Source organism: Ambystoma mexicanum, chromosome 2q, assembly GCF_040938575.1.
Source record: "Ambystoma mexicanum isolate Mex_15411 chromosome 2q, UKY_AmexF1_1, whole genome shotgun sequence".
In the NCBI taxonomy this organism is placed as follows: domain Eukaryota; kingdom Metazoa; phylum Chordata; class Amphibia; order Caudata; family Ambystomatidae; genus Ambystoma; species Ambystoma mexicanum.
Window position 1 is genome coordinate 1,286,637,933 of NC_090924.1, and position 15,131 is coordinate 1,286,653,063.

Genomic DNA, 15,131 nt, shown 5'->3' on the forward strand with positions numbered 1-15,131 from the left:
CTTCATCAGGGCCAATCTTTCCACCAAGACGTCATCCAGCAAAGGGACAGACATGACTGTCTTCCGTGAGGACTCACAGCATTGAAAAAGGAACCCTTCCTTCTGCTCGGGCATCAAGTTGAAGAGCGCAGTCCCTTCAAATCATGGCATGACAAGAGCCAATATCGTCTGAGGCGACGCCCTGGAGGGCTTATCGGTACCTAGCGGCTCCCCATCAGCTGGTAAATAGTCATCATACTCAACTGTATGCATTGCTGCAGTGTCTGTCTCAGTGCCCATGTCGGTGTGCAGTGTTACCTCCCCCACCGGAGTCAAAGGCCTCTAGGGTGGTGCCGGCTGTGGCATTTCGGCCCCGAGGGCCTAGGCGGTCGCTTTGGCCTGGTAGGGCTAGGTAGGCGACTTGGTCCTGGAGGACTTGGGCTAGGAGGACTCTTAGCCCATGCCCTAGGAGGGCTGCAGACCGGGCCAGGTGGCAGCCTCCTTTTTATTTCTGACACCAAAGTGTGGAGGGTCGTCAGAATGTCAAGTGACCTGTCCCTGGGCGTTAGCGAAGGGGGGAAAGGAGCAACTGGCAACAGCTCCAGACAAACGCCCTGGCCGGCCAAATAGTAGATCAGGCTCCCCTCAGAGACATCCCTCACGGGACATAGGGTCAAGGCTTCCTTCGTGGTTCCGAATAGAAGCCTTCAGCTAAGTGTTCATCGTCGCTTGTATAGATGCATGGGGACCTTCTTGGAGAACCCTTCAAACCAGTTGGAGACATCTTCACATGCCTGCAGAGAAAACCCTTAGGAGGAAGCAGCTCCCTCAACCTCCCTGCATCCTTGGGAAGGAAATGATGGGCAGCTGCACTCAGACAGGTGTACCCCTCTGTAGTTGTGGGAAGAGCAGCCGCAAGAGACTGGAGGCAGAGCCACTCGTGGGGTTGCCGTAGACTTCACCGTAGACACCATGGTAGTAATAGGATCCCCTTTGCCGTAGTAGATGGAGTGGATACAGACTAAGCCGTCAACAGGGTTGTAGTTGTCGACGGAGCCGTGGTCATTGATGGGACAGCTATCGACAAAGTTGACACCCTGAAAGACGACATTGTTGATGAAGCAGTGGTGGATGATTTACTCAACAGGGCCTTCGATGGACCTCCTGAAGACGTCTCCTCATAGCCTTGTCCTTGGAAAAAGATTTGTGCTTCAAAGGGGTCAGGGACTTCCTCGCGGAAGGTCCCCGGCTCCCAATCAGCAGGCTCAATGTGGACGGAGGAGGAGACATGGATTGGGTCTGTCATGAACTGGGTCTCGCAGCCACGGCGACCCTAGAATACAGCATGGTGTTTTACCTTCTTTTGTATCCCCTGGGAAGGGGCATTCTTAAGGGATCTCAACCTGTTTCTCTGAGGGAGCACACCTGTGGGACCGGCTGGTGCTGGACAAGGCTGGACTACGTCCAGAGGACAAGCCAAAGGCCTTCCTCATCTTCGAGCCACGCCACCAACCTTCGATAGCGGTCCCGCTTCGTCTTAGCCGGGAACCCATGGCAAATCTTGCATCAGTCCTAGTCATGGTCTGGATGCAGGCAATACAGGCGCTTGAGGTGCCGATCTTCGATGTAGGTGTTCCGTAGTCCACACTTTGCGCAAAGTTTGAAGAGACTCCTCTTCTCATCAGACATTGCCGATGTGCGAAGAAGGCCCAAGCCTGGACATTCCCAAAAAATTGAAGAGGAGATCTGTGATGAAAGTGGATCTTCACTGACAACGGGCCCTCGCTGCCGATAAATGGTTGACGATGGAAAAAAGTTGGAGAAAAAAATATTAAACTATCTGTAAAAACTCGAAATAGCAAAAATCTCGAAGAGCAAGATGAGGACTCTGACACGGAAACGTGCAGTAAAAATCTGAAGATTGCCACCAGGGAGGGAGACGGACTGTCTTTGGATGGGGGCCATATGACCCCAAAGGACAGTTATTGGTTATAGAGGAGAAATGCAGTTTTCAGGCAAAAGGGAAACTGCTTTTCTTTTTACTGAGGATTCCTAGACGGACGACTGGAAATATTCATGAGCATGTGAATCCATGCTGGAAATGGGAAGTACTATCACACAGTAGTATTAAACACAGAAAATATGCAATATCCAAAGGATAACAATACTTTAGAACATTTGTAAGCTAACAAAAAGTGGCAGAAACTTCTGATATCAGTATGCAAACTTTAGACCAACTTGTGTAACTTCAGTTAACCCCTGCTTAGGCAATCTTAGGAAGTGCAACCTTATCCTTGATGAGACACGCAGAATCAAGCGTGACACTGAGGTTCCAGTGACCAAGGGGTGTGAGAGAAAAGGCAGGTAAGGAGTGGACAAGGCAGAGTTTACAGGTGAGTATCAGTTAGGTTTCTTTGGATAAGGTTTACAATGGGTTGTCCATCCCAATGTAGCTCACTGTGGCATAGGAGGGGATGAAAGTAACAGCTTAAAAGCAACCCTTTGAAGCACAGGAACAAAGCAGGCCCCAGTTAAGTATTAGGGGCTGCACAATATCTTGTAAATGAAGAAGCTGGAGCAGCAGGACGGTCCCCAAGGAGAGGCGACAGCAGATCCTAGCTCAGGCTTCTTGGCCTTGGCGACTGAAGAAAATATCTGGCCATTGCACTCAAATAGTTTGACGCACTGCAGAAGATCTATGCAGTACTGGCTTGTTGGTGCCCTTTTCAAGGTTCGGTTGAAGGACGGTAGTTGTGTGGTGGAGTTTGCACCCTTTCTCAGTTTGTCTAGGCTGAGGGGACTTTCAGGAGCGGGATTCAGTCACTGGAGGTCCAGAAGGATGCCTACTAAATTTCAGACAAAACCAAGCTTTGGAAGATGTTGAACTGCAAAATGGTTCTTAGGGGAATAATTGGTCTACTTGCAGGTGAAGACAAGGAGAAGGATAATGATACTGGTTATGAAGTGGTCCTAGGCATGGGACACAAGGTGGTGAGCTGAGCTGGCCCTCTAGGGAGGCACCCAAACCTGGCCAGGAAGGGTGGCCAATCCTATAGACAGCGAGTGGTGACACATCTGGCTGGGAGGGAGAGGGGAGCGAGAGTTAGGACTAGCTACTCGCTGACTGTATGTGGGTTGACTGTGCTCCACATGTAGTACTGTCCCTAACAGCCTAAAAAAGTGTGGGTGGGGCAACCAACAAAATTGTGGAGGAGTACGGGGATGGAGATTAGATCTCGTAGTCATAAACCAAAGCAGTTTGGTTGACATATGTGGGCTAGGGGCATCGGGAATTTCTGGGTTTATTCACCCTGATTGCTCAGTGCTCTTTCCATGTGAGTGGTTGCCCGAACAAAAATAAAAATAGATCAACTAGGATGGAGGTTGTCAAATGGCTCTTAAAAGGCACACAGTCCACAGGGTATGGAGTGTGCTGAGAAACTCGTGCTCTCAGTCTCTTTAAGTGGCTGCGGATGTCATTTTTTCAGGTCTTCAGTTCCAGTGGTCGACCGAGTTTCTGCTACAGGATCCTCGTCTTTTATGCAGGAAAACTGGCTGAGCCCACCAATCAGCAGACATGCATTTATTCAAATTTGGGGGATGGCTGCCCAAAGGGGACAACCAGCTTCCCAGCACAAACTGGTTCCAGGCAGGCACACAGCAGGACAAAGACCAGGGGGATTTTCACTCACCTTCCCCACTTCCTGTCATTTTAGGCACTAAGAGAGCCTTAGTGGGCTTTCCAACGGTAGCCCGCCAAAGACAACAGACCTAGCAAGAGCTCCCGCACCCAGGAAGGTAGAAGGCAGCTCAAATAAATACAGGGTTTAAAAAAGTACAGCCACTATTTTAGGCAAATGGTGACCCTGGTGTCCCTTACCACAGCTGCGAATGCAGCCTGTGACAAAAGTCCACAGAATGTTGTGCCTATAAGTACACTGACAACAGCCTGTCAGATGAACCTGGAACAGTAACTAAATGTTACTGGAAAAGCGAGAAAAGTGAGAATGTTTGCCATCAGCACTCCTCTTAAGGTTTGCTGATCTTGCAAAATAAAATACATGTTTGTTTGTTTATTTATTTCTAATGCACACCAAACCCGTAGGTAGCAGGGCGCAGCAATAAGAAGATGCAAAGCTTACAAAGTTTCATATAGTTCACAGTGTCACTACATAATGGTACAGGTAGGGTAGAAGTGGGGTTGCACACTGGCAGGAAATGAGTATCAATGCTCAAGTTACAGATTATATATAATTCACAACTGTACAATACAATTCTACAAGAATATGTACAATGAAATGCAGCGTCAGCTAAGTATATCAATATTGTATAGGCCGTAGTGAGAATCTGTCTAGCCTTCAGTCTGGTTGGAGTGGGCGATATACCTCTTTCTAAAATGTAGGTAAGGTTGGTCTATTCTCAGCTCATGGGGCAGGGAGTTCCAGAGTGTGGCAGCCTTCACAGGGAAACATGCGAGACAAAAAGTGTCCCCCTTGCCAACACGTGTTTACACAGGTAAAATAAAAAGGGCAGCTGAAAGAGCTTCGCAGCAACACTGCACAAAAAGTGCTCTGTGCTGAAATAATAATAGATGCCAGAAAAGATGGAGGTAATCATAACTCCATTAAAAAGTATCAAAAACATGTAAAAAGGGTTCCCATGGTCACAGTAAAAGAATGAGTGAGTGTGGAAAATGGTTGCCAGTCACTTTGGAGAAGAAGCCCCAAAAAACAATAGTCCTGCAGAAATGCTGGGGGACTCACAGTGGAGAAATTCACTCAAAAGAGAAAATCTACCTAACAGGAAGCATGACAATATTGCAATATTTCAATTAGGTAATGTACATTTCTCACCTCTATTATGGCCTTCATGACCAATCCAGCTCCCTTAACTATTGCCATGGAAGGGTGCTGAAAAAACAAAAGATATAAAAGATCAGATTGACAATCTTATGCAAAGAGACAAAGCATGGAAAATAAAAATTGACAGTGGCCCTAATTGCGACTGCTCTGATGAAATCCATTCTTTAAGAAAAGGGGTTGTTCCAGTGTGCATAAATCAAGCAGAAGAAACTGTGCTTCCAAACAAACTAGAGAAGAATTTACAGAATCAGTGGTGATTTCAAGACATTTTTGTACCACCCTCTCGAGGGCACAACAACTGACCTTAATGGGGCAGCCAAACCTCTCAAAGGGAGGCAGCTTGGACAGAGCAGCAAGGTAGGAGTAGCAGGTCAACATGTAGGTACAATTAGTTCTCACACATCTCAAGAAAACATATTACACGGCTATACTGAAAAAAAAGTATTGAAATGTCTCGGGGCAAACGAGAGAGCATTAAAAAGATCACCTGTATGTTTGTAGGTCAACTGGTCGAATCTAAATGGTCGACAGGACAAATGGTCGTCACCAAAAGGTCGACAGGTCAAATGATCGAATTTTTTTTTTCTTCACTTTTTGGGGGGGGGGGTCCCCCTCCCAACCCCTTTTTTTTTGCTAAAAACCCCTTTTTCTCCCTAAACGAAAATCTAAAAAATATATATAAATTAAAAAAAAATGCGATCATTTGTCCTGTCGACCAAATTGTGTCAACCATTTGTCTGTCGACCATTTGTCGGTCGACCATTTGACTAGACACCCACCTGTATATTACAAAACCGTAATAGTCTTTAGGGCATCTCCATAACGCGCTGTCTAGATGTGGGCCAACTACCACAGATGGACCCCAAACATAAATCAACAGGGGTGGGGAGAACAAGGGAACCACAAAATCCAACAAGCTAGTAAAGAAGCTCCATATGGGCCTTCACAATTCAGTACAATGTCCTAAAGATACACCTAACCTTGGTTTATGTAGAAGCCCCTAGACCTGGTGGGAAGGTATGGCACAGTATTTAAAATAAAACAAATGAACCTATGAGGATCTATCATAACCAAAGAGGATAGGAAACATTTCCAAACCATAGCCAAATTGTTCCAAGAATTAAAACACATGTTAGCCACATTTCTATTTTAGAGACAAATGTTTCCAGTGATACCAAAATAAACTACAATGTTAAAATACATCCGTCATTTGAGAAATGCAGAGCATGACTTTAAAATGCTTGGAAATCACTGGTAGTTACTAAAATTATAATTCTTGGTCCTGCGCTCACAATCACTTGTGGGCAGGCGAGTATCATCTGGGGCAGGAGACACCCCCAGAGCCAATTTAGAAGAGATCCAGGACAGTTTCAAATTACATAGGAAACAAGGGTAGGAAAGTCAATAGGCCATCTGCTTAAATGTGAGTAAGTCAGATCTATCCCACAGGTGCAGATTCTATGACAAACCACTGCAGGTAAGGCCAGATGAGACAAAGAAGTGATCTGGTACATCCATTGACATCCAACAGTTCCAAAAGGAAGATGCAACAGAGCGCAAGAGTCCCTCAATGGAAGGGGAATGCGATAGAGACTATTAAAAAGAATCTCGACCAGGGAGAGTATCTCGAGTAAACCCAAAACGTGGGACCAGAGGCAAGTACTTGTGTCAGTGGCTTTGATGAAAACTGCTCCAGTACCACAAAACAACCCAGTCAGTGCAGGGCCTTATTACTTAGTTGCGATTTCCAGGATTTAGCACTCAGGGGGACGGGTGGCCTTCCACCTGTAATCTAGAGATGGCTTGGATGACCAAGGAAAGCAACAAACTATCTTCATACGATGTCTACCTCCATGGCAACAGCAACACAGCGCTGAACAGAAGATCCTGGCGACAAATAGCAGGTTGTGGTGGTAAACGGCCCAGACAATCATTCCAGTGTAGAGGGCTAAACCTAGCAGATGTGGGGAGACAGCAGGAGACTTCTTGAAGCCTGATTTGCCCTAGAGAGGCAAGAAACGCAATCAGGGATATGCCTAAGCCGAAGTACACAGCCAGTAAGGCCAAATAAGGCCTTTGAACGGCAACAACTGCAGAAATGTGTGGGAAAATCTCCTTAAACAGATCAGCAGACTTGCTTCCTCAAAGCAGCAGAACAGGAAACTAACAGAGGGTAGCAGGGACAGCAGAGACTAAATACCACTGCAATGGGCTGGCCTCAAACACTAGAGGGGGGAGTGTCATAGGGGCTTTTACTGTCCAAAACCAGTTTAAACAAATATGGAGGGAGATGAGGGGGTGTGGTCTGGCTGGAGGCTGATGGCAGTGTAGCCCCATGAGCTCTGCAGCCTTGGGAGGCGAAAACGACAACTGAAGCCTCAAATCACCCTAACCTGGAGCCAGGGAATAGAGTATAGCGGTCGGAACCCCTGAGCCACCTGTGGGCCAAGTTTCTGAGGACGGGGTACTTTATATCATCCTGAAATTGGTGCGCGCCTGAAGCTCGCGCTTTGAACACCTGCGTGCAACAGGGCGGCCATCGGTACCAGAGCGGCGTGAAGGCCCGGTCCATGTGGACCCTATCACCTTGCCTGAGTTCCGGCGCAGTCGGCGGGTGTGTAGAGTGGGTGGCAACGAACCACCACAGCGGATATCAGTCTGAGGAGCAGAGAGGTCGCCACTGCAGGAGCAGGAACCCCAGTGAGCGGAGGAGCGCCGTGGCCGAGTGGGGCGGCCTCTCAGGAGTGAAAACCAGCTGCCGCCGACCCATTCTAGCGCAGCACATATCCCATCTGGTGAGAGGAGGGTTTTTGGATCGTGGGGTGCTTCCCACGGTAGTGGGTGCCCGGCACTGCTGGAAGTAGACCCAGGCGCGGATAACAGAGCCGAGGCGAACTCTAACAAGCTCCGGAGCAGGAGGCGGCCGGAGCGATGGCAGCTCCAGAGGTGAGCTCAATGTGTGGGCTGAGCTCTGGAGCGGAACACCAACTGCGGTGAGCCGCATAAGGAAGGATTTGGCAGAGTAGCCCGTAGCTAGGGGGTTGAGCTGAACTTGACAACCCTACCATTTACATTGCGCAGGCCTCAGTGCTTAATCCAAGAGGCATCAATAGGATTTTTCATCTGTGGTACCTGCGTACCTCCTACCCCTGAGAGGCCAGCTGAACCAACATTTGTGGGACAGGCAGCACCTTGTTGAGGCTTGAGTGGAAGATTTGGACAGTGGAGGTGCAAGGATTTTAATACCACTGCATAGAGCGCAGGGCATAGCTCACTCACCGTCACCAATTCTCTTAGAGAGCTGCCGGCCTGGGCATCCCCCACAAAGACTTGTCTGAGCACTTTTCCCAATATCAGGGGGCATTTCACTCTACATCTGAAAACCCCCATGCCAGTGCGTTGCAGTTCTGAAACTCTAGGTGGTTGAAGAACCGTGGTTTTGAGGGGAGCGGCCTTGATGAGCGTGGGGTGGGCTGGCTGGCAGCTGAAGTGGTGCCGCACCAGCAAATAAGCTTGAGAACCCCTGAGTGCACCTTCTCCATTTTACACACTGACCATTGCACCCCTCTCTGCTGCAACACCCCTGGGGCATCATGAAATCTGGTAAGACCAAAGACAAGCTGGCAACCTCCATCAAGGAGATGCTCCAACAACCATGACTGCCCTCTGACCACCCTCCTACTGCAGATGCAGACACGCAACCGGCCACAAAAGGAGACATTGCATGCTTGTTTCAATCGATACAGAAGGAAATGGCCATAACACTGCAAGAATTAAAAAGCTCCTTTCAGGAACCATCGCTCAATGTACAGCAGAATAAAACCACACTTGAGAAGCTGGAGCCTGCCTTCTGTGATCAGGCGAACTCTCAAGACCAACTAGAGCAGGGGGTGGCGGCACTGGAGGCCTAAAGGAGTTCTGCGGAAGAGGAGCAGGAGGAAGCCGAGAACCGGTCCTGCAGGAACAATGTCTGCATCAGAGGTATCCCAAGGGAGATCACGGACCAAAACCTGTAAGGATATGTCCGGGGGCTGTTCCAAGAAATACTTGGGAGACACAGATGTAGACCTCACCATCGACCAAACACATAGGGAGTACTCCAACTTTCAGATGAGACAGAACTTCTTCCCAGATGTATTGACGAGCGTCAATTTCTTTAAAACTAAAAACCTTATTTTCTAGAAGACCAGAGAGCTGCGGATACTAAAGTATAAGGGGGGCTCTCTTCAGTTGTTACAGCACCTCTCTCAGGGAACCATCCAAAAGCACAGACTGATGAGACCACTCACTAACTGGCTATCGGAGAAAGCCCGCTACAGGTGGGGATACCCGTTCTGTAGTTTGTTCCAACTAAATGGGGTCCAGTATCAATTTACATACCTCTGTGCAGCTGCGGAAAACACTGAAGATACTGGAGACGGACATACACTTACCTGACTGGAGACCTCAAGAGGCTCCTATCGCTGCCTGGTCTCAAGCAAGATCGTGGAAAAGCAGAAGGAAAGACAGTCGGAGGCCCTCGATGGACAGACGAGAGGAGCAGACACTCAGGCTCCCACGTGAAGCTTTGTCCGGTACGATTGAGTGAAGAGCCGATTTAAGTGTGCTATTCAGCACAATAGGGTTGTTGTGCACTTTAGGATTACAATGAGTGGCATTTATAGTTGATGTTGAGGCTGGTTTAAGCCATACTGGTTTCAAATCAAATGCAGTTATAAGTGCATTAGGAGCAAGTGCCTCCTCTCAGACGGTTTGCCCTGATGATTATCCCAAACAGGGTTGTTACTGTTACTTTTATTTTCCTTTTTCCAAGTTATTATTTACGGTGCAGTACAGTGGGTTGTTCGTGCAATGTGGTACAGCTTCTAACAGATTGGGGATGGAAATGGGCTTCACTGGAAGAGTGGATGCTGCTTGGGGGCATGAGATTCATTTGGTATTTGAAGATCGGGCGGGGCAGCTGAAGAAAAGTTAAATCATTGTGCTGGTTGATGTGAAAATTACTTCATTAAATGTCCATGGGTTAAATTCTCTGAGAAAGAGGAAGATTGTGCTGTCTAAATTGGTGGACCTCAAGGCTGCCATAGCTCTGTTTCCGGAGAACCATCTCTTGCAGCGGGACTGGCCGAGGATACAATCTCATTGGTTTCCCCACCAATACTTTGCATCTTCCCATCAGAAGAAGGCGGGAGACACAATTTTAATGGCTAACTCCCTACATTTTGAGCAGGGGAAGGTTGTGAAAGATGCCCAGGGTAGACATACTGGGCAGAAGATATAGATAGTGGGCAGGGACCTCACTTTGGTTTTCATCTACAGGGCTAACCAGGTCCACACTCAGATATTCCTGCATATTGTGCAGTTCCAGCAGGGGAGACGACTTGTGGTTGGGACTTTAATGCAGTACTGGACAGGGGTGCGGGGGGGGGGGATAGATAGGTTGGGCCCTACACTCGGGGATAACCTCGGCCACTATAGAGGAAGCATTCCTCAATCGTGCCTTGACACTTGTGTATAGGCGCGTTATAAATACCATATCAAACCACTACCCTATTACCCTACAACTGGCTGGTTATTGGCTAGGTGGAAGGAAGTCCATGGTGTGCAAAGTAAACAATTTCCTACCAGCAGACCCAGCCATATGCATCACCATCTCCGAAAAGGATCACCCAGTATTTTCAGGAAAATCTCACAGGGAGGCCCCAATAGCGGGACCATGGGAGGCTGTCAAACCCACCTTGATAAGGGCGTTAATTAACATGGCCTTGGTGCAGAAAAAGGTCCTTGCAGCCAAACAAGGTTAGACTGAGGAGAGGGTTCGAGAGTGGCAAACCCAATATAAGCAAGATGGAGCTAGAAAGACAGCTGCAGGTAGCAAGAGCAGAATTAAAGGCACTTTGGGCAGACATTTCCAAATTTCTCATAACGAAAAACGTACTACAGCACATCCAATAAGGCGTTGCGTATCTTGGCCTACAAACTTTAGGCCCAGGGAAATAGCACTACAATTGGGGGGCTGAGCGAGCCCAATTACACGACGAGCCTGCTAAAATGCAAATATTGTCACAGTATTACACAGATCTGTTTGCAGCGGACTCTCAATTGTTCACAGCAGGATGCATTCATTCAAGAGGCCCGTCTCCCCCCGACATATACGCGTATAACAAACAGAAGCTGGACATGCCCATAACAGTGGAGGAGGTTGCTCAAGCTATTTGCGCTCTCCCAGGTAACAAGGTTCCGGGCCTGGATGGGTTCACAGCCCTCTTGCATAAAATATTCTCAGGGATATTCCTCGCATGGCAGCTTTATTTAATTCCTTTGCTGATACCGGGTGTATTACACCCTCTAGTGGGGAAAATCGATGCTAACAATAAGTAAACTTGCAAGGAACCAACTTTATGTTATCCCTTTCGGCCAATTGCGGTCCTTAATTATGACTCCCACATATATTCCAAAGTTTTAACAATGTGCTTAGCCACAGTATTGCCTGGGGTGGTAGCGGGGGATAAAACAGGGTTTGTCCCAGGACATCAAGTGTTTGATAATATTCGGCGCACAGTGGATGTCTTGGCCTGGGCAAGGAAACATAGGCCTTACTTTCAATCGACGCCAAAAAGGCGTTGGATCGCGTAGACTGAACATATTTATCCAAGGTATTGGCTGGTTTTGGGTTCGGTCCCAATTCCTCAAGTTAGTCCTCACCAACATCATGCTCCCATCTAGCCGGATCAAGGTGAACGGGATCCTCTTGGGCCCAGGAAATTTGCGTTGGGGCACTCAGCAAGGATTCCCATTATCCCTGCTTCGGTTTGCTCTGTCAATGGAGTCCGTGGGTTAGACAGCCATAGCGGCTTATCAACATAAAATGGCGTACGCCAATGACATTCTCTTCTACATGTGGGATTCCCAGGTCTCCTTGCCCCCACATCATCTCATTGCTAGAAAATCTCCACAGGGTCTCGGGTGCAATCAATTATCTTTAGATTTATCTGGGCCAAGAAATCTCTAAGAATTGCTAGGCACACACTTATGGCATCTAAGGGCGCAGGGGTTTAGCAGTGCCAGATCGAGAACTATTTGTATGCTCCCCAACTAGCACCTATTTTGGAAATCCAGGCAACCACGCAAAACTCTAAACACTGGGTGGATATAGAGAGGGACACCCTAGAGAACCCTCCGCATCAATGCTGCTGGTATTCCCCAAAGACGCGGGGGCTCCCAACTACTAGAGCCACAATGGAGCATTGGGACAAAGCTACACAAAGATATGCTACAACCACCTTCCCCTCTCCTACGACAGGTATTTGGTGAAATAGGCAATTCCCCACCCCAGAACCCCAGGGGTGAGCACAGGTCGATTCCCTCGGTGGAGAGGGGTTTACATAGATTGGGTCAGCTGTTTGGGGAAAATGATCCTCTCACATTTGAGCAGCCAAACTTGCATCCCTCTACAAGGTTCTGAATTTGAATAGGTTTAAACTCCTGCATGGGTATATGGCCAGATGGGAAGAGGACCTAGGTAGACCTATAGATGACCTGACCTGGTACAATATCTGGAGAAGGGCGGACAAATCATCCCCAGCAGTGCAACTTAAAGAGAACAGTTTTAAGCTGCTATGCCACTGGTACCTTACCCCAGAACGCCAGCACAAAATTAAACCCCACATTCTCCCCCAATGGTGGAGATGTGCAACTGCCCCAGGCTCCTTTTTACATATGGGGTGGCGGAGTCCCCAGATCCAGGTGTTCTGGAAGGAGGTGGCAGCGCAGATCAAGGAAGAGTTGTAATTGGATCCCTTGGTCTTGCTCTTGGGAAATGAGGACTCGCAGGGACATTATGAACTGGGAGCCAGATATTCCAGATTGATAACTCACTTTCTGTTATCGGCATGCTTGGTGATGGCAAAGAATTTGAATTCCCTGGCAGCGCCCGACATAAAGGAGTGGTGGGCACGAGTGAGGTTTGTAGCCACCATGAGCAAAATAGAGGGGATGGCACAATTTCTAACGGGCTAGGGCCCACTAATCACATTTGTGGACAATCATGATAACCCTAACATACATCATAAGCCCCACTAGATGGCATCCTTTTGGCTGACAACCTACGAGATGAGTTCTGTAATTTCCACTGACATCTACATGATGCACTGTACTTTGCACTTTGAATTTATTTTGGTTGGTTTTTATTACATATAATTTGAGTTTTATTTCGGTAAATTGTTTAAGTTATTCATACCTAAAAAATTCTACCAATTGCGTTAAGGAGGCGCTTAACAATGCAACTATTGCTGTAATGGTCTGTTGCAAGAGAATATGCAACGCAAGTGTTTTTGGTATGATAATATTTGTGCTAGAATTAAGTTTAAATAGCAAAAAAAAAAAGAAATAATCTAGGTTGCCACTGTGCGTTCACAAAGAATGTGGTAAAAATGCACATTTTTGGTCCAGCTCGTAGATGTACTGAACAAAGAGCCCTAAATCAAAAAATGTGCCCAACGGCTACCAAAAAGGAACATTGGGCTACCAATGCAGTAACATGTTTTGCACCCTGGATGAAGCCAAAACTAAAGTACTGTTGCCATCAACCTAAGCCTACGTAGGGTGATAAAATCACCTTAGGGCAAAAACAGAGGGCCCGAAAGACACCCCTGGGACTGGGCCTCTTAGGGAGTGACCCAATACCATATTCCTCAAGTTAAAAAGGGTTGCAATGGCAGGTGGGGGTGCTTCAGTCAAGAGCATGCTCTTGAGCCCCTCATGCAACCAACACTGCTCCATCCACATCTTATAATACTCCCAAACTGCCTTAGTATCTCAGTGCGTATATCAGCTCAACACACATTCTTCTGTCTTGCCACTCTATAACAGACTGACTATATATAATGGCCAAACAAACACTCCTTTCACTCCCTCCCTCCCTCCCTCCCTCCCTCCCTCCCTCTTGCTTCAGCAATGCTATTCTTCCCAACATTCGATGGTCTGGTTAACCAGGGGGCAGGGGTGGAGCGGCAGGGTAATACGCCTCAGACAAAGACTTCGATTTTTGGCACAACAGTGATTTTGTGGCGCAGTACAAAAATGTAACAAAGCACATAAGACAAGGAGGACCTGGATTACACCCTCAGATAGCCACACAGAATTAATTCAGATGAATTGCTTAGTATGGAGATATTAAGGGCTGAATAGAAAAATGAAACCCCAAAAGAATGCACAGAAGGATTTTAAACTAAGAAGTGTTTAAGCCCCACTCCATCAAATCAGGGGGTTGTAAAAGTGGACACAAATCAAATCCTCCCCAAAGAGGCACCTTAAACCAAGCGTGTGCATGGGCTAATGGCATCCCTAAACTAAACGCTTCAAAGGCTGTTGAAATAGCTGCCATGGAGGGTAAAACAAGCTATTGAAAACAAATTCTGACGAGCATAGAAGATTGTTTAGAAGAAGAAAAAAAAAAGTATATTCTAGGGACAATTATAAAGTACACCTCAGAAAAAAGGAGAAATTCACAGCAAGTTTTGGCCTGGATAATGTTACAGGCTCGAAGAGAAGGAACAAGTTACTTACCTGTAACTGTTGTTCTCCAGCATGGGTCTGGCATGGATTCACATGCTCATGTATATTCCCCGTCGTCAGGCCGGGAATCCTCGGTATAGAAAAAATCAGTATCAGTTTCGTTTCTGATCTGTCTTTCTTAGTAGTAACCAATCACTGGTCTCTGGGTCATACTGCGTCCAGCCAATGACTGCCCTCTCCCTAAGCCCCGCCTCTGGCAGCCATCCTCAGATTTGGTAGCACGTAAAGTGGCAGTATGACCAAGTGAAGAGCCGCAGAGGGGTAGGCGGGAGGGTTCGCATGTGAATCCATGCCAGACCCCATGCTGGAGAACAACAGTTACAGGTAAGTAACTTGTTCCTTCTCCAGCATGGGGTCTGGCATGGATTCACATGCTCATGAATATAAGAACACATAGCAGTATACACATGCACAACCACGGGAGGTGGCAACAGGCTCAACATTAAGCAATACAACAACTCAACATTAAGCATCTCTTACCTCCTCACCAGGCTCACCTTAAGCAAACAGGTTGTGCAGCACTGCTTGGCCGACCCTGGACTCCTCCCTGGAGCCCCGATCGACGCAGTAGAATCTCGTGAAGGTGTGCGTCGACCTCCACATCGCAGACCTGCAGATGTCGAGCAGGGGCACACCAGACAGGAATGCTGTGGTAGCAGCGATCGCTCTGGTCGAGTGGGCTCTCGGACGGCCGGGCAGCGGTCGGTTTGCCAA

General features: G+C 47.6%; 1 protein-coding gene across 3 annotated transcripts in view; it reads right to left on the bottom strand.

Annotated features, from left to right (window-relative positions):
* DNAJC13 (DnaJ heat shock protein family (Hsp40) member C13) overlaps nt 1-15,131 on the bottom strand; it is a 2,820,731-nt gene that overhangs the window by 2,090,651 nt on the left and 714,949 nt on the right. For all 3 annotated transcript variants that reach the window (XM_069648714.1, XM_069648713.1, XM_069648715.1), the window contains exon 16: nt 4,833-4,889. In XM_069648714.1, coding sequence (XP_069504815.1) covers nt 4,833-4,889 — 57 coding nt within the window. The remainder of the gene's footprint in view (nt 1-4,832; nt 4,890-15,131) is intronic.